Genomic DNA, 19,970 nt, shown 5'->3' with positions numbered 1-19,970 from the left:
ACAAAAAAAAAAAAAAAAATTAAAAAAAAAAAAAAAAAAGAAGATACAATCCTAACTTCTACAGCTGAAATCAGGGCTTTGCTACACTGGAAGTGTTACAAACCTAAACTCCAAATATTAAAACACTGGGCTTAAATTATTTCAATGTGGGACTTATTGTAGGGCATGACAGGGGTACCATTTAACCCTGGGCCTCAAATTTAAACTAACGTGGACATTCTCTCAAATGAGATTACAGATTGAGCGAGAGATACATTGAAAGCACTGAAAACACATTCGTCCTATAGCTTTAAACTTTTAAACTGTCCCATTTCCAGACCCTACATAGACAGAACGCAGAGCACCATGAACTAATGTTTTTTTTAATAAACTCTATAACTAGCTTGTAAAAAAGACAATTAATTATACTTTTTGTGTGTGCATTAAAGGCATTAATTTGTTAAATGTAAACCCTTAAAATTTACCACAATTTCTATAATCCTGCTTTGAAATTTTATACACCAACAACCTGGAAGCCTTTTCAAGCACTGAAATCTATGCCAAGCAGCAGCTCTTGGACTATGGCTACAGCCTGAGGAATCCTGCCCTGGGTGAACAGTTGCAACTATTCTATTTACAGCTCACTGTAATACGAGGTAATACGAGGTAATATTTTTCCCCACCTTTTTTTTTTTTTGGTGTGCTGAGTGGCTTGTGGGATGTTAGTTCCCCGACCAGGGACTGAACCCAGGCCCTCGGTAGTGAGAGCTCAGAGTCCCAACCACTGGACTGCTAGGGAGTTTCCTTTTCACCACTTTTATGATCTCTCTTCTTGTCATATTTTAACATCTCTGAAGTGAGGATGTCCCTTGTAATTAACAGCATCTTACAAATGCCGTTGATCAAGTAGCAGCTGTGACATAATTGTCACTGCCTGCTCATAAGCAAATAGAAGAGCTTTCAAAATTGGCCAAATCGTTGTCAGCAGCTTGGAAGAAAATCCTAGAGGCTACGCTGGAACCCCTGAGAAGCAATATTTAAGGGACAGTGAATCAGACATGTTTAGCAACATTCCCCATCTGAGAGTCGAAAGCAGGCCAGTCCTACATAACTACTAAGCCAGGTAAAAACTCAGCACCAAGGCCTTTCATCCTTTTTTAAAGAAATGCCAATGCCAAGTCACCAATGCTCTTGGTGGCCCAAGGGAAATGGCATGTGGAAAACACAGAAGCCAACACTGACTTAAAGAGAGGAGTGTGGAGTGTAAGCTCCTGTAGGTAAAGAAGTTTCAACTAATTTACTTCACTTATATTATCCATAAGCATGCACGAGAATTATAAGATAAAAATATATGTTTAAGTCTACAAAATATAAATTCTAAGGGATAAGAAAGCATCGTATCCATCTGATTGATGAATTTTTTTTCTTGGTAGAATATGAAACAGGAAGTCTTAAAATTGATGGCAACTTTATATTTTGAGTCAACAAAATATAGTGTTAATTTACTGATGCTGAAGACCAAGAAACACACGCAGTGAGCCCTGTAATCGCAAAGCCCACTGAGTCTCCCAGACCCCTCAATCTCACTTCCCCCACCCTTCCTTCTTAGTGTTTATCTGTCTCTTTTTTCCTCCTTTCCTGAAGGACAGAATGCTGGTTCCCGCCCTCTCTGGGACTCCTATGTCCAAAAATACACTGGTCCCATGTTGTCCTGTCCATCTATGTCTGTCACTCGTGTTTACAGCTCTCCTGGTTACTTTAATTGTATCTCTCCTTTCCTCCAACCTGTTCTCTCATCTCCTGATCTAAACACAGAAGTGAGATATATACATCGATGTACACATACTGGATATTTTTATTTCTTTGCTCTGAAGTCAACAAAATATTTACATTTCTTGCTCAAAGAGAATCAAAACAGCAAATTAAATTGCTCAAAATTATGATACAAACGGATCAGCGGGAGGGTGTAACAGAACAGAAAATCAAAACCACGCCTGGGAACGGGAGAAGAAATTTATTTGTGTACCTACTATATTTAAAATAGTGGGCACAAAACCATGTCATTTAATTTCATAAAACACTAACCAGGCATTTTTTTTTTTTTTTTTTTTTTTTTGCGGTACGCGGGCCTCTCACTGTCGTGGCCCCTCCCGTTGTGGAGCACAGGCTCTGGACGCGCAGGCCCAGAGGCCACAGCTCACGGGCACAGCCGCTCCGCGGCACGTGGGATCCTCCCGGACCGGGGCACGAACCCGTGTCCCCTGCATCGGCAGGTGGACTCTCAACCACTGCGCCACCAGGGAAGCCCTAACCAGGCATTTTTAATTCCATTTTTAAGTAACGTTCCTAAGATCACATAGGCAGTGAATGACAGAGACCAAATCTGAAAGCAGGCAGATATGATTTAAAGCCCGTGCTTTTTTCTATATATCAGAAATTGAAAAATACAAACTTTGTAAATGAACTAGTGTATACAATGGTACAAGAAACACACGCGTGCATCGTGGGTTATTAAATTACCTGGCTTGGCGACACATCTGTGCAGGAGGCTGGAGTCTCAGGCAAAGAGTGATACGGGTCCTTTTCCTCCAGCTTCCAGTAAGTCAGTCCTGATGTGAACAAATACACAGAACAGATACGGGTGAGGAAAAAGGACAAAAATGCTTTCTAGAGTAACTTATTTCTACCTAAAGAAAATTAAACATGGGAACTATGTGCTCTAGATTAACTTACTTTGACGGGAAGTTTTGGCTATCTGGATACAGGAAATTGAATGTGGAAGGGAAAAAATTCACGTAAGTGCCTTGCCATGTAAGACTCCTAACTTAATGATCCAAATATTTTAGACTGAACTACCATATGATTAGAAGTCAATTCCTTTATGCACAGTACAGACATACATAGAAGGAATCTAAAGAATTCAGTAATTCAAATCCTTATTGAGCGTTCACTGTACCAGCTGGGGAGGAGGAGGCGTGGAGAGTGAGCCGTGAACCGTACGTCAATCATGCAGTACACACAGTACGTCAGAAGGTGGTAAGCACTCTAGTAAAATTTACAAATCAGTGTAAGGGAATATGCAGTGCGTGTGGCAGGGAGGGCAGGCGCTCTTTTTGAATAGGGTGGTCAGGGTTGGCCGTGTTAGCCACATATGAGGGAGCGCCCCCGTAAGGGGCGGGGGAGAACACTCCACATACAGGAAGCAGCCAAAGCAAAAGCCCTAAAATGAGAACTTATCTGGCATATTTGAGCAAACAGCCTCTCTACTGAAGCAGAGAAAGGGAGAGAGCAGCAGACAGTGTGGTCAAAGAGCAGAGCTAGATGTCTCCGGGCCTGCAGGCCTCTGTCAGGACAGACTCCCTCCCGACTGTTATTCTGCGGGAAGTGGAACCACCGCAGGGCTTGAGCAGAGGAGTCACAAGATCTGACCTGTCTTTAAAAAGGATCACATTGGCTACTGTGTTGAGAACAGATGGAAGCTGCAAGGGTGAAAGCAGGGAGGCTGGTTAGGAAGCTCGCGGGAACCCAGGGGACAGGTGATGGGGCTCTGTTAGGATGAGAGCAGGAAGGTGGTGACAGGTGATCGGATCATGGTAATTTTCACAAGGCAAAGCTAATTCATCCTGAATTGGATGCGGGACTGTGGGAAAAAGGAGTCAGTATGTAAAGCCATTAAAGTTAAAATAAGCTTACCGTGGAGAGTAAAGAATGGCTTACAGACAGTCTGAATTTCTTAATTCATTTTGGAGTATTTGAAAAATGCTGAGATGATTTTTGCAGCTGTTTGAAATAACTGCAAAAGTACTGCTTTCTATCTTTACAGAACTCGTAACACAAAGTAAGGCAAGTAAGGAAGTTACAGCTACCAGAGGCGCACGACAACACATAATACTTTTACAGAAACCACTCTAATATACATGATTATCACCCTATGAGAAATGCACACGTTATTATTTTGAAAAAAACTCTTTAGAAATACAAGTATCATACCTGTTCCTGAATCAGACATCCAACAATTTGGACTCTCATCTGGTTTGCTGAGGTAAAAAGCTCGAGAATGTGTAGCAGCGGTGAAATCAGACTACAATTCAAGAAAGAAAACCATTAGTTTCCAGCTTAAAATCATTAGGCACAAACTGCTGACACAAGGAATAAGAGCCAGGTGTCAAACCCAGGCGTAGAGAAACTTTCAGAGGTTCACAAAGAAAGCAAGCCTGGTTTTCCCCATGGTTACAAGGATCGCAAAATGATAGGAATTAACAATGAAGGATTTTCTATTCCTGTGTAATTTACAAAAGTTTATTTTGATTCTCTGTGGAGATGAAAGAGGAAACCGGAAGCAGACATTATGAGTTCAGAATGAAAATGTATTTATGGACTTCCCTGGCGGCGCAGTGGTTAAGAATCCGCCTGCCAATGCTGGGGACACGGGTTCGAGCCCTGGTACGGGAAGATTCCACATGCCGTGGAGCAACTAAGCCCATTCGCCAAAACTACTAAGCCTGTGCTCTAGAGTTCGTGAGCCACAACTACTGAGCCCGCATGCCACAACTACTGAAGCCTGCGCACCTAGGGCCTGTGCTCCGCAACAAGAGAAGGCACTGCAATGAGAAGCCCGTTCACAGCAATGAAGAGTAGCCCCCGCTCACCACAACTAGAGAAAGCTTGTGCACAGCAACGAAGACCCAACACAACCAAAGATAAATTAATTTTTTTAAAAAAAGAAAATGTATTTATAATTTGCCATTGACTTCCAAAAGAAACTCCAAGTGCCTAGAATTAAAGTCATTTAGTATAAAAATTAGTGTAAAAGCCATAACAATTCATTTTTAATCATTAAGACTACAATAAATCAACTCTGAAAACTGCATTATCAATAATTACTATGAACTTTAAATAGTAGACTACATCTTATATGCAAATAATTGGTTACCAGAAAAGGCTAAAAATGCTTACTTATCCTCAATTCTAATAAAAATTCTAAGCTAAACTCTCCTCACAATATCTCTGGCATTGTCACAAGAAATCCGTGTTTTCCCAGAGAGATATGTGATTTTCACTGGAATTTTTCTTGTGAGTTTCACCACCATCAAACTTTTAATTTCTGTTAAAAAGTATTTAGCTCTATTTGCTTACAACCACCTGTGAACCCACTGCAAGAGCAAAAGCACACTAAGCTGATGACATTCTACATACCAAGGAGGGGGTTATCCCCTCAGCCTTCTAAGGCACCACTTTAGCCTCCTTTTCATCAAATGTCTCTCCTAAAACGCCTACCTGTTCAAATTTCTGTTGCATCTCTGTACTTAACAGACCAAGAGAAGCTGACTGCAGAAGAATAAGTGAAAAATCCCAATTAAAATATTTTGACTTTTTCCTGGTTCTTTGGTGTAAACCTTAACGTGCTCAGTCGACACACGCCCCCTTGGCTGGAGGGGGCTCACCTCACACGGCTGCCTGCTGCACTCTTCCGGGCCACAAGGCATCGGCTGAAGAAAACAGGCCTGGCTTTTGAAGAGCAACGAAAGTATGGTGCAAGGAAAGCCCTTCCCAAGAAGCTGGCCTCAGCCTAGCACAGGATCTTCGTCAGTAGCAGTCTAGCAGCATCTGAAAAACCACCACGGAGCCCACACCTGGGGAAATGGTAACAGCCAGTCTGTCCCAGACAAAGGACCAAGGAAACAAAGACCGACTTGAGCTTTGGAAAATCCTTGTGCTAAACAATATCCAATTTCAAGACATGCTTCAAGATAGCTAGGACCCCAAATAAACTACCTTGTATAAAAAGAAAATTGGATCCCAAGAGAATTCTAATCATAAAGATTCCCTGGATTTAGACTGAAAAGGGAAAAAAAAAAAAAAAAAAAAAACAATGGGAGAAGAGAAAGGATGAACTAAAGAAGAAAGTTCCAACCTTTGTGAATCCACAGAATTTGATTCAGAATTATGCAGGTAAGAAGTGCGTTTCAGGTGTGGTGTCTGATTCAATAACCACCACTACCTGAAAGCCATTTAAAACTTGGCCACACCAAAGAAACCTGATTTCCCCTAATGATTTAATAGCAAAAATATCTAATTCACCTTTAAAAAATAGGAAACATAAAACTTGTCCAGAGATGATCAAAGAAAAGGAAAAATTCAAACGGAATCATGCCCTCATCACAGCTTTACCCTCTGCGCAACTGACATCCCCAGAGGCAGAACAGGCTACTAGGTAGACCTATCCCCCCCAAGGGCATATTTCTCAGGCAGTGTCTCTGATCCTTCAGCTGATTCTCCACTGACTCTCCACTGAATCAAGGGAGAAAATTAGGCTAGATCATTGGTTCCAAGCTTTACAGCACATAAGAATCACCTGAGGAGCTTTTAAACCACCTGACATAGGTCACAACTGCACCAATGAGGACAGACCGCCTGGGGCTGGCGGCCAGTCATAAGTAGATTTTTAAGGCTCCTCAGGTGACTCCAATGTGCAGTAAATTCTGGAAACCACAGGGCTACAAAGAACAAATACCGATCCACAGTCACAAAAGACAGTGAATCCACCAAGTTACACACCACAAATCCAAAGTTCATCAGAAGTGAAAAAGTCTCCACAAAAACTGAGTTTCAGTTAAGGTAAAAACAGAAAAAATGAAGCTACTATATATGAAAACATTCTCCATTTCTGCCAACCTATTCCAATGAAAAAAACAACTTTCACCCCAGTCTCCACATGCTTTTATGCCACCACACCAAATAAGGATATACCACGCTTGATGGAACACAGGTTCAAAAGAACAGAGCTACCAATACAGCACCAGCCCCCGAGGCTTGATGGTCATGTAGCTTTTTCACTTTCACTTCCCTCCTCAACACAAATCTGAGTAAGTTAGAAAAATGATGACATCAAGAAGCCTAAGTATCACGGGCTGAAGAAAGAAAACTGACTGAAAGAGAAATACTGCCTTATGAAGGCTGGGGGACTGCCTTCTTACGACTTCTATTCTTTTTTTTTAATTAATTTATTTTTGGCTGCGTTGGGTCTTCGTTGCTGTGTGCAGGCTTTCTCTAGCTGCGGCGAGCAGAGGCTGCTCTTCATTGCAGTGCATGTGCTTCACATTGCGGGGGCTTCTCTTGTTGCGGAGCACGCGCTCTAGGAGCACAGGCTTTAGTAGTTGTGGCGCACAGGCTTAGTTGCTCCGCGGCATGTGGGATCTTTCCGGACCAGGGCTCGAACCCGCGTCCCCTGCATTGGCAGGTGGATTCTAAACCACTGCGCCACCAGGAATGTCCCCACAACTTCTATTCTTTAATAGATCTTTTTCAAAGGAAGATGGAAAGACTATGTTTAGGATGATCAAGACATGGCCAGTGTCTAAAGGAATCAAGTTTGTAGAGAGACTTGACTTTGCGATTTCAATGTATTATACTAAACAATGTTATTCTATGACAATTTAGGCCAGAAGGTCTTTAAGGATGTTTAAAACTTACTCAGTAGCTATAGCTCGTTAACAAAAGCAGCTGCTATATGAGCAAAAGGAATTTAAATGAATGTTTAGAATTTAAACATTCAATCTCTTACAATTTGGATTATAAATTCAGAGTTGTCCAAGCTTCAACTGTTTTTATAATGGCATCTTAAAGCCTTCACACATAGAGTACTACTTATTACAACTTAACAGTAGAACAAATTTGAGGCTTTTTAAAAAAACAATGTATTACTCGTAAACATCTGCAGTACAAAGAGAATTAGGACCTTTACAAAATGTTTCATTTTTTTTAGTAGTACTTTATCTCTCACTGGTTTTGATTTCCAGCCTACTGAAGAACCACTAATTGGAGCATTGCTTCCCATCCTTTGAGACACCAAAAAAGATATGTCAGGGGCTTCCCTGGTGGCGCAGTGGTTGAGAGTCCGCCTGCCGATGCAGGGGACACGGGTTCGTGCCCCGGTCTGGGAAGATCCCACATGCCGCGGAGCGGCTGGGCCCGTGAGCCATGGCCGCTGAGCCTGCGCGTCCGGAGCCTGTGCTCTACAACGGGAGAGGCCACAACAGTGAGAGGCCCGCATACCGCAAAAAAAAAAAAAAAAAAAAAAAGATACGTCAGTGGAACAAATTAACAATACAAAACAAAGGGCAAAAAACTTATGTTAATGAACATGTGGTAAACTCAACATAATTATCCTAATTGTCCATAGATGAAGCATGCCAGAGTCAGGTGACTTATCACCTACTTTCTCAATTGGTGATTTCTTGGTTTGCTCATTTCCTTGCATAGGTTTTGAACACCCCTCTTCTTTATGTGCTCTCTTTGGTTGGTTCTGCTTCAGCTTTTGAGCCCATGATGTTATAGATTTACTATTTAAAAAGAAAAAAACAAAACACCTCTCTTTAAATGCTGTCCTTCACAAATAAAACTAAACACTGGTAGATACTATGTCAGTGGAAAATGCTTTGAGTTGTTTTTCTACTAGCAGAGAGAGGATGGATTTTTATTGATTCACATAAATTTCTTCTGACAATATCTTACTATTAAAGGCAAAACGAAGAAAAAGACTGACTAGCAGTGATTAACAATACTTATAGTCTGTAGCCATGGAATAGAACAAAAACCACCATAGCGGCCCCTTCAAGTACTCAGTGTACCTCCACAGTGAAAGCATACTTATTTAGATGGACTTATAATTATACTTATGGGTACCCAAGATTGTGTTGCCACAGCAAAATACCTTACACTGGATGACATATTTCAGAGACATAAAACGGAACATAATTTTAAGTGATTATTTGCTTTACAAACATTCAGCCAAAGTTTCTTTTACCAAAAGTTTCTTTTACCTGGGTCAATCAAAATGTCATTTAACTTACAAAATCTCTTCTTATAAACAAAAAACATAAAACTGAGTATGCTTGTATATAATTTTTTGTTTTAAATTATATGAACATGTGTGACAAAATTCCACTGTTGATGCAGTCCTATACTCTAATTTTCAGCAAGTCGATAGTGACTAGAAAATACAAAAGGTATTTTTCTGGCAAGGCCTCTCACCTTAGGAGTTTTAGTAGTCTTATAACACTGTAAATGGGAAGATAGATGTCGTTAGCATGTAGTGTGCTTTGTTAATTTCAGTTTTTTCCACAGGCAGTAAATAAAACAATTTGATAAAACTGATAGACATTCAAACACATCTCATTCCAAACTAAAAGGAGCTGTATTTACTAAACATGTTTAGCTTATTGTAAATGTAATAAACAAGTCAAACTCCCTTCAAGTGATGGAGAAATTCTACTTACTTATCTGTTTTTCCACTGTATACTTCCGAAATCTTATTTTCACCAAGAAAACTGTGTTCAAATTCACCAGGAAAAATGGGAGTATCTTCCTTTAAAGATGCACAAAATTCTTCATTTGTATGTATATAAAAACTCTGGTTTTTCACACCATCTACAAGTGACTCCTTTTGCACCACCGGTGCTCCAAACTGTCCTTTAGAAACCTCTGCGTGCTCCATGAACTCTTGAGCCTCCTTAGATTTGTAGGTATTTAGTTCTGAGACACAAAAGGTACCATACCCACTGCTCACTGAGCTACTATCCACATTGCAGTCTGGTTGTGACATGGATGTTTCTCGCTGCATTTCAGGCTCTTTAGACTTGGGATAACTGATAACAGATTCATTTCTCTCACTGTTTTCAGAAAAAAAACCCATTTGACTTTCCGAAGATATTTGTCTGCTTAAAGAACTTCTATCACAGGAAGCCCAGGAAGCATTATTGGTCTGTAACTTGACTAAATTTTTTATCTCCTTCTGTATACGCTGAAAATAAAAAGTTACAGATTTGGCTAAGGATGTATATTAACATCACATTTTTATAAATGTCTTAAAATATTGTGTTCTAAACTAAGAAATATTACCCTAAAGATGACACATGTGCAATATATTTAGTTTATAAACAAAACTGATATAAAGAACTAATTGGGATCTTTGAGATGGTCCACACTCTGGCATTTCTCCCAGGGCCACTCTCACCTTTTGAGACAGACCGAGTCCTATATATGGAATGCGTACCTCTAAATAAATAAATCTACTTCTTACCTATCACTTTGTCTCTCACTGCATTCTTCCTGGGATGAGACACACAGAACCTGAGCTTCAGTAAGTGCTGACACCAGGAACTCAGGATGGAATGATGATGCTGACCCTACGGACTTCAATCAACTAAAGCTTGGACTCTGCGGACCTTTGTCCCAATTCTATGCTGAGTTCTCCTCTGCTTAAGCCCCCTCCACAATTAGGCATGTACCCTTAGTTTAAAACTTCCCCAGCTGTGCAGTTTGGGGAGACACCGCTTTGGGAAAAGATCCCCGGTGTTCTCCTCATTTGCTGCAAGTAATGAATCCTTCCTTCTCCCAAAAAAAAAGGGGAAAAAAAATTAACTAATTGGTTCTTCTGCAAATCTTACAGTATAAAACAAGAATCAATATAAAGGACTTACTTGAATTTGGTTGTGGAACTGTTCCTGCTGGGCAGCTATCTGCTCTTGGCATTGTTTTTCCACCAAATTGAATAGTTGTAACCACCTGGTCTAGTGAATTATAAAACATTTTAGTTAGACATAAATTTTTAACCTAATATTTCACAGAAATATTCCTCCAGTGGGAAAGAGCCTTTTTTAAAAATGCATTTTTAATGTAAAAGTCATAAGCTAAATTAATTATGAAACTATATTTAATGCAGAAGTACACAGACATAGGCTTGGGCACCCCTTTCTTATGTTACCTGTGGTCTGGGTAAATTTGAGGGTCTGAGTAAATCTTCTTTTTCAAATGGCATCTTAATTTGACGTCATCTGCTACCATTTCTGATTAATCAAGAACTGCTGCTAGTTGTACTTTACATTTGTCTTAAGGCCCTCTTCCTTTCCTCATAACACGTAATGGTTTTCTTAAACACTAACCTGGACCCAGAAAAAGGATCCCACATCTTAAAACCACAAATAGTTTAGTATTAGGAGAATTTGATCCCTAATTTAGTTGTTCTTCAAGTTAAAAAACCTCTTTTAGAGTCAGATATTAAGGTGCTTTAAAGCACTGCAGCTGAAAAAGAATGGAAAAAATGACTCTGAAAACCTACAGAAGTGACCTATAATTCCCTTCACGGCCACTTTTAGGTCCTGATCCATCCTGACCCCCAAGAGTAGTTAAGTGCTCTTATAACTAGACTAGGCCAAAACACAGGAGGAGAGGGGCCACGCACTTCTCCAGAGGCTGAATTCAATCTAAAGGCTGGTCTACTGTCAGTAACAGACCGTACGTAGTAACATACAATATCAACAAGTAGCTACCACAACTGGCTTCCCTGTTTGAAACCTCTCGGTGCCTTTCCACTCCGGTCATTCCCTACAGGGCCCTGCGTGATCTGGCTGATCTACACCTCCCAGCTTCATCTCAAGTCTCTCTGTCCCTTTCTCGACACACACCAGCCTCGCTGGGCCCCTTCTGTTCCCTGGACACGCCAAAACTGTCTTCCGCCTCCAAAGTCTCGCACTTGCTGTACCCGCTACCTGGAAAGCCCTCTCCGCAGTTCTCAACATGGCTGGCTTCTTCCCCCCCTGAGATTTCAGCTCAATTATCATCTTCTCTCGAAGAGTTTCCCAGACCACCCTCACAGTCACTCTCCTTCTTGGCACCCTGTTTAGTTCCTTCGGAGCGTTTACCACAGTCGGAAAGTCTCTCACTTGTTCTCCTGGTTAACCTGTCTCCCACCCCTGCGCCCACCCCATCTCCAGCACCTAGGACACAAGGCCAAGAGTGGACACTCAGATACACAGTCTAAACGAGTGTATAACAGTGGATACTGCTAGCTGCGCTTTTCTTGGTATTACAGACTACACAATCCAGAGACCTTCAGGTTCATGGTGAAAGCCACTTATATAACAGAATTAAGTTGAAACCTGTATAACGGTATTAAGGTAAAGTGGAGAAAACCTCAAGACTGGAAAAGGAAGCCTTAAAATGAAATACGATGGTACTGATGATAGGAAGCGTGAAATCTAAATCAATTGACTTCAGGACAAGGTGGACTAGATCAAATCAAGTCCCTTACCTTCTCAACTTATAAAGTATCATATATTAATCAAAACATAAAAGAAATCATCAGGCAACAGTTTTCTTATTCAGTTATACCTCTATACCTCTAGGGGTTATTTTTATCCTAATAAAGTTATTATTCACATAAAACTAAATTATGATAGAATAACAATTTACTTAACAAAAAATGGCTTCATAGTATGTGAAACACTTGAGATTAATCACATCCTTATCATCATTTTCTTATTTAGGATACAAATGAATAGAGTTCATTCAGGCCATAAATTAGTGGAGACTGTTTTTCCAAGTCAGATTTTATTGTTAATGTTTTAATTTTAAGTAAGCTAATTTAAGAATATTATTAATACTGTGAATAATATTACACACTTAATTATTAAGAAGGGCTATTATTCATTTCCAACTAAACCTGTGTATACCACCCGCATCTTACATACTGCTGGAGGGCATGGGCGCCAAGTTTTCCCCTGAGCCCAGGTGCCTGGCGCTATTAGCCTGAACGGGGCTGCTGCCGTCCGCTGCTCTAGTTTGGCCTGGGAAACATCCTATGGGCTTTTCCCAGGCCAGACTCCCACCTCTCCACCAACAACCTGGGTGGTCCTGAACAAGTAAATTTAACTTCTTTATGCCTCAGTTTCCTAATTTATAAAAGGGGAACAGCAACACCTCATAGGTGGCTGAGAGGACTAAATTTTAAATTTAAATGTGATGCACGTAAAGCAGTGATCTCAATGGGGGAAGTATATTTTGAAAATCTGTGAGGTCATGGTTGTCACAAGGATAGCGGGAGCACCACTAGCATTTAGTGGGCAGGATCCAGGGATACAAATCACAGGATAGTCTCTGACAATAAAGAACTGTCCTGTGTCCATTTTATATTATAAAAATGATACATATTTTGCATAGTTTTCAAATCACCAAATTGTCCAGGAATGCAACTACCAAGATGTTTCAGAACCTGCTCAGAAATGAGTCACCATTTCAAAAAATCATGTCACCAGTTGCAGTGCTGGATCATCAGTGCAAGGCAGATGTATCAGTCTGTGTTGATAGCTGCTGCGTTCAAGGTGAGTCTACATAGAAGTAAACACCAGACTGCTGCTACTGCTACTATTATGTTTTCTAATGTGGATATGTCTGAGTATTTATACATTTACATATTATCTTATTATAAGTAACTATTATTCCTCTTTTATAGCACAGTTAGGACATTACATTGATTTTTTTTTTAAAAGCAGATACAGGCAGGTTATATTATCTGTGAATTTCATTTCAGGACAATATAAGTTGATGTTATTTTGAAAACTGTTATAAAAAGAGGGCTTTGGGGGCTTCCCTGGTGGCGCAGTGGTTGGGGGTTAGGGATCCGGAGGAACCGCGCCGGGCCGGAGGCCAGGGAAGGCGGGGGGCCCAGGTCCCGGCCGAGGCAGCACCAAAAAAAAAAAAAAAAAAAAAAAAAAAAAAAAAAGAGGGCTTTGGGTCCAATAAGCTTGAGTGCCACTGACAGAAAGTATCTAGTATACTGCCTGGCAAATACTCAATAATTATCACATAACTATTACTATTACAAAATAATCAGTAGTGCTAAATTGTTAAAATGCTAAAATAATTTAGTTAATGATGTGCTTTTAAATTTTTCTTACAATCATAGAAATATTAGGAAGTACTTAAGAACGTATTAAAGTATTTCTATGGAAATGCCTTAAAAGACTCTTTCCTGATCTAATAAAAATACATAACCTTCCCAAGTTTAAGCAGTGATAAACTTAAGAATCCCAGAAGAGATGTTTTATAAAGGAATTCTAAAGAATCAGGTAATCCCCAGATCTCTTCCAGAGCTCTGTGGAGGTTTAGTTCTTTACTGTAATAATGTAGATTAGTTTCTTATAAGTGGTAGAAATCAGACAAATGTTACTATTCCAAAAGAAAGGTGTAAACATGAGATTCAGGGAACTAAGACTTGCACAATCATTACCTTCCCATTCTTTCTACATCATTACCCTAAAGCATCAGAGACTTTTATTTTCATTGGCTATGAAAACACACAAAACAAATTCAAGAAATTTTACTGAAATGGCCAAAAAAGTATTTCATATTCTGTCAAAGTAAGAAATAGCTTACGAAGCTCTTCAGTGAATAATCAATTATATGCCTACATTATAAAAATTAAGTAGTCAATTAATACTCAACAGAATAAAAAATCATCTGTTAGATCACAGGAGAACAAAGGGCATAAAGAAAGAAACCGGTTCAAATATTAAAAGGTGTAAGTACCTGGTTGGTATTCTGGCTTGTAATCATCTGTGTCTTAAATTCACAAATATATTCTGATTCTGATTTAAGATGTTGATTTCAAAGACTAAAAGTAACAATTTCTACTTAAAAATGAATTTGCCAGAAGTCAAGCCACATTGAGGCAATGCCTCATTTTTTTTTTTAAAGCCCTATCAATTCAGGTATTATAAGCTAATGAGTAAATATACTAGGGGAAGCATTTCATAAAACATTCCATTATTATTTACATCATTTTACAATGGGATTTTATAGGTCATTTGCATTAGCACATACTGATTGTTATATGGGAAAAAAAGGTATCAAAACTTAAAACTCAGTTTTCTTTTAAGTTTGCCATAATAGTCATTTTTATAACTCCAATGATTATGGATAATGAATATAAGTAATTACACTTAGGGGTGGCTGCTGCTGAATTCTTAAACCAGATAATCTTTCATTCCATTTATTCTACATAGTTTTAAAACTGTGATTAACATTTACAACAAAATCTACTGCTCTCTAAAGAATTTAATAATAATGTTTTACACATTTCTACAAAGTGTCACCAACTCTAGCCTTGGAAAAGTCTATCTTGGGCATTATTCCATGAAACAAAACTTATTTATAAGTATTCTTTTAACTGTTAAATTTTTATGTCACAATTTACCCTATGGACAAAAGAAAGAACCACTTGACCTGAACAACCAATATAAGTCAATGTAGCACAGCTAAATGCGATAAGGTATTAAACAGAAGCCTTACTTTATAATTAGAAATATTTCAAAGTGGATTTAGGTTTTACAAAATGATGACAATTCTGTATAAGTTACTTAAAAGATCAGAATTAGTAACAATATCGATAATTTTGGAATTTCCATTTTTATGAACAAAGACAATATTTTAGTTCACATTTAAAGTATAAATTAGAATGTCTAATCACTAATATATTGTTAAAACATACCTTTGATCATTTTTCACATTTGTTCTTTATTGTTCCCTAATTAATATCCTTGACCACTTTATTCTAGCAATAACTTAAGTATCATGCTCTTTAGGATATAAATTTCTAATAATTTAGAGTTTAGTAGAGGCATATTTATAAATAGAATTATTTTGTTAATTCCAGAAATAAAACAAAACTAGATACCTCACAGTTTTTCCAAAGTTCCGAATCAGTCTTTCCACTGTTGTGTAGCTCTTGCATTAAAGAGGTTAGGACTTCAACTGTACCTTGAATTACAGATGGTCTGGTCTTCCCTGAGAAAGAGGATACCCCATTTGTACTAAGGTGGGGACTACTTCTGTTGAAACATAAATAATTCAAATGGTTTTCTTCATTCTACCAAAGTGTTGAATAATTCAGCAGTTCAAGATTTAGCAGAGCAGTACAAAACTACTGATATTTAATCCTTCTTAATGGCACCTCATTTGCTGAAAATCTGATCACAAGTTTGTCCACGAAGGGAAAACAGCAGTGAAAAGACAGGCAGCGCTTAATTGTATTTTTAAGAACACAACAGAAAAACCTTCTCCAGAAGCGAGAGAACACTCCGGAGTACAGCAGAAAATAAAAGTTTCTGCTACACAATAAGAAAAATTCTAAGCTACTCCGATCTAAATTATCCCAGAGGATTATTTCGCCTCACTTGAAGAACAGACCTTTATTGTTATGGAGATTCTTTCTCCATTGCCCAGAATTACAGTCAAGTCTTGTTAACTGGATCCCCCTAATTTGGTGTGATAAGGTGATGCTTATCTTTGCACTGTCTTTGAATAAAAGTAGTGCCAACCAAATTAGCAGCAAATATTCAGGACTTATTTAGCCTATTCAGTGTGTAAAATAGCACTGATTCTTTCCAGGAGGACTGCTTTTCCGAATCTGAGATGAGTTTATTTCAGATTTGTTTTATAAACCCACAGGCATAATTAGGGACATTAAAATTTATTTAAATTCTAACCGTTGAAAGGTCATTTTACTTATTGATACTCTGCTTTGTTTCACAAACAATTTGCAAAAAAGAGGACACTAATGAAAATAACAGTAAAATAATAAAGAGGATCAGAGAAAATACTAATAAAAATTCAAGGGAAAGAACATAATATGTTGTCCATTAAGTGTTAAATATACGATTATAGTTGTGTAATAATCAAGTTTAAATTTGGCCAATTTAACTGCCAGTCACAATGAAAAGGGAGACGGTTCAGTTACATAATTTTCATTAGAAAGGCACATTTAAGTTCCTCCAAGTAAATCAAACACTATGTTCTAAAAGGGGTTTCTTCTAGAAGTGGGTTTCAAAGGGGCTGTCAAATGATACAGGAAACAAAAAGCGTGGCCAACATTCAGGAAGTGGGTACAGATTACGATGGCAAACATTTCTGGACCTTATCCCGTGCTTTTTTTTTTTTCCCCTTTCCTCCCTATTTTAATTTATGCTTTCTCCTCTTCTTTTATGTATTCTTGTAAGCTGCCTTAAATTCCTCCTGAGGCCAAAGAATGAACAAATTTTTTAAGGAATTAATTTATTTAAAATACACAATTTCTTCAAGACCTATTACTGTGTGTAAATTTGCTCCTTTACCAGTAGGCCCCAGACTGCTGTGCTTTCGTTTTATTGTACCTGCTTTTTATAGGTGATCTCCTCTCCAGTGGTCCCTGCCTCTTTGCTGTTTTTAACGTACTGTAATTTAGAAACCAAATAATCAACTTGCCAGACTATGTACAAAATGAGAGTAAACAGGCCCTGATTAAAAACAAACCAAACATGGGATAGTTTAAAAAGAAAATGCATAAAATGCATTGTTTGATAGCATCTACTTTGTCAACTCAGAGCCTGCTTTTTTGCTTACTTCCTAGTATTCAACTTTAATTGCTACTTTCCAGATTGGTGAGGTACTTCTGCAATATGAAACATTATTTGTCCTCTTAACTTCAAAATGGAGAAACAATATTTAGACAACTAAATTTTAAAGATACACTTGGAATTTACCGAAAACAAAAAAAGTGTAAAGAAAACTCTAACTAGCAAAACAAATTCTTTTTCACAATGTTCCCCATGCAAAAGTACATCTCTGGGAGAAATGAAAAACATGAAAGGACTGAAACTATTCTTAACCCAAACAACTGTCCTTGAACAGTTCCTGATCATAGTTTTGGGGTTTTTTAAATGCAAATCAGTAACTATGACACTATTTGGATAAACTGGCAAACTATGCAAATAAAGTTATTTTGATTTGTCATTACATTAAAAAAAAAATCTATCCCATTCTTACCTATTAGTACTTAAGTTCAGTCCAAGAGAATGGGGAGAATTTTTTATATCAGATTCTACAGAAGATGAAGCTTTTTGTAAGGGTTTCCCCAAGTCAAAATCTTCCATAGCGTACAGAAATTGTTACACTCTCTCACTGGAAAATGTAGGCTCTTGCACTGTTTGAAGAAACTGAATCTGAGTCATCTTCAGATGCTTCATCGTCTAAAGGCATTTTCAGTCGCTGACATTCAGACTGCGAAATGTCTGAAGGTCCCAGGAGAGTCTGAAAATGAATGAAGAACAAAAACTATTATAAAAAGCCATTAAACCTAGCAACTGTCTTTTCAAGACTGTGGAAACCTTAATCCTTTTATACAAATCTACATTAAGGATAGCAACATTATTCATAATAGCCAAAATTCAGAAACAACCCAAATGTCCATCAACTGATGAATGGATAAATAAATGTTGTATATCTGTATAATGGAATATTTTTCAGTCGTAGAAAAGAATAAAGTACTGATTTATGCTACATTGTGGATAAACATTTAAAACATTATGGCAAAGGGAATTCCCTGGCAGTCCAGTGGTTACGTCAATAAAAAATCCACAAATCTTCTGATTTGCAGAAGTAGCAGTACCTTTTCAGGTAAATATATCACAATTTTATGTGCTTAATAATCAAGGTTCCAGACACAATTCTACTGTGTAACAACTGGAATACTTATTGATACGTGCCTTGTTCATTCCTTTAATAAATTCTACCAAGTATCCGTGCTTGTTGATTTATACAGTGAATAGATGAATGGGAACTACTTGGTATCTATATTGAATCTGGTACTGAAAATAGCCAATTAAACTGTTAACAGTGGTTGTTTCCCCACTGGCTGGAAGGTGGGAGTGGAAGGAGTGCACTATATACTGTATATGCATAGAGTACTTTTGTACTCTGTGCATGTTATCACTTCCTAAAAAATAAACTATTTGCCAGGTCCACTAAAATTTAACTGAAGCTAGATGTACAGACGTAAACTGGCTATAGCAAGTCAAACAGCATGCCTGCTTCTTAAGGAATTCATGTCCTTAAAAAAAAGCCAGGAGTAAGTGGGTGGGGGAGGGGGAAGAATAGAGAAAATATACGCTGCTTACAAGATGGAAATTTCAGGGGGTGCAACAGAGGAAAATTACCTATTATTCTGGTTCCTCTAGGTTCCCACTTTCTAGGGCCTGGTTTTACAAAGCACAACCTTGAGAGCATCAGCTCACAAAGGAACCATTTCCTTCAGGGACAGGTGTGAAGGCCAAGGGTAACCGGACCTAGCTAAACGGATTTCTCCCCAGTGACTCAGCCCATCACCAACGACAAATGGGGTATTGAAAAAGTCAGGGGCTGCACCTTCCATCTGGCAACGAAAATACCTGGATTCAAATCACCTTGCTCTTCCAGCAGGAAAACACAAGCTCTCCAGGGACGCGGATCGGCCTGCAACCCCATCTATAATTTCCCCCGTTGAGTTAATCCGGATGCAGTAGATCCAGATGGATCTTGAAATGCGATGATGCTTTCCCAGCAGAGCGTGAGGGTGGGGAGGAATGGGTGGGAGAGTGGGGGGTGAATTAAATTTTTATAAAAAGATATACAATGCAAAATTTTAAGAACCTGATGGAGAATGGGTATAAGAACACAGACTTTTATATCTCCCATCAACAAAATATGACGCTTTTGATGGCCCCAGCTCCTAGCAGAAAAAGGGAGTTAGGGGGTAGAGGAACGACTGATGGGGGTCTGCTGAGAATATAAAAGTTAACCAGGCGTTTTGCTTTGGTGGGAGCCTGAGAGGGGGAAAGAAGGCATGATTTCAGGTTTTGAGGCCAGATCCTGACGTTCTCGCGCTCACAGCCAGACCAAAGCTGCTGGCGGCGGCTCTCGGGTTAAAGTATGAAGGCGAGGAGAACCCACGCAGTTGCCTAAATTGTAGGCAGCAGGGAGGCTGTAGTTAAAACCACCGGTCCAACAACTACAATCGTGATTCTCAAAGTAAGCCCAGGAAGCTGGTCCAAAAAAAATAGAGATAGAAATCCCTCAAGCCCCCCGCCCCTCGGGAAGAGGCGCTCAGCGATTGGACCGCGCGGGTGTCACTCAAGGGCAGAGTCTAGAAAAGGTGCACTGCCGCGAGCAAAGCCCCCACATAGCCGCGCGCTCCGCTGAGGTTGCGTCGAGGAAGTGTTGTCTTTCCCCCGCCCTAACACATCAGCACACTCAGGGGGCCGCTAACTTGGTGTCTTCGAGTCGCGTCCCCTGTTTCCCGCGACCGGCAGTTCCCCGCAGGCCGGCAGCTCCCCGCAGGCTGGCGGCCGCTTACCTGGCCG

The 19,970-nt window shown here is 39.2% G+C and overlaps 1 protein-coding gene across 2 annotated transcripts in view; it reads right to left on the bottom strand.

The window, feature by feature from the left end:
• Positions 1-19,970, bottom strand: part of MPHOSPH9 (M-phase phosphoprotein 9) — a 52,239-nt gene that overhangs the window by 32,045 nt on the left and 224 nt on the right. The window contains exons 2-8 of one of the 2 annotated variants that reach the window (XM_007448674.1): positions 17,620-17,883; positions 15,494-15,647; positions 10,461-10,550; positions 9,258-9,781; positions 8,198-8,321; positions 3,970-4,060; positions 2,500-2,588 (exon numbers count right to left, since the gene is read on the bottom strand). In XM_007448674.1, coding sequence (XP_007448736.1) covers positions 2,500-2,588; positions 3,970-4,060; positions 8,198-8,321; positions 9,258-9,781; positions 10,461-10,550; positions 15,494-15,647; positions 17,620-17,726 — 1,179 coding nt within the window. In that variant the 5' untranslated portion in view covers positions 17,727-17,883. Of the gene's footprint in view, positions 1-2,499; positions 2,589-3,969; positions 4,061-8,197; positions 8,322-9,257; positions 9,782-10,460; positions 10,551-15,493; positions 15,648-17,619; positions 17,884-19,970 lie in introns of those variants that run through there. The other variant, XM_007448675.1, reaches the window with a different exon arrangement.

This window comes from Lipotes vexillifer, unplaced genomic scaffold (assembly GCF_000442215.2).
Source record: "Lipotes vexillifer unplaced genomic scaffold, Lipotes_vexillifer_v1.1 scaffold21, whole genome shotgun sequence".
In the NCBI taxonomy this organism is placed as follows: Eukaryota; Metazoa; Chordata; class Mammalia; order Artiodactyla; family Lipotidae; genus Lipotes; species Lipotes vexillifer.
The sequence above is the reverse complement of the archived record's forward strand: the minus strand, read 5'-3'. Positions and strand labels throughout refer to the sequence as shown.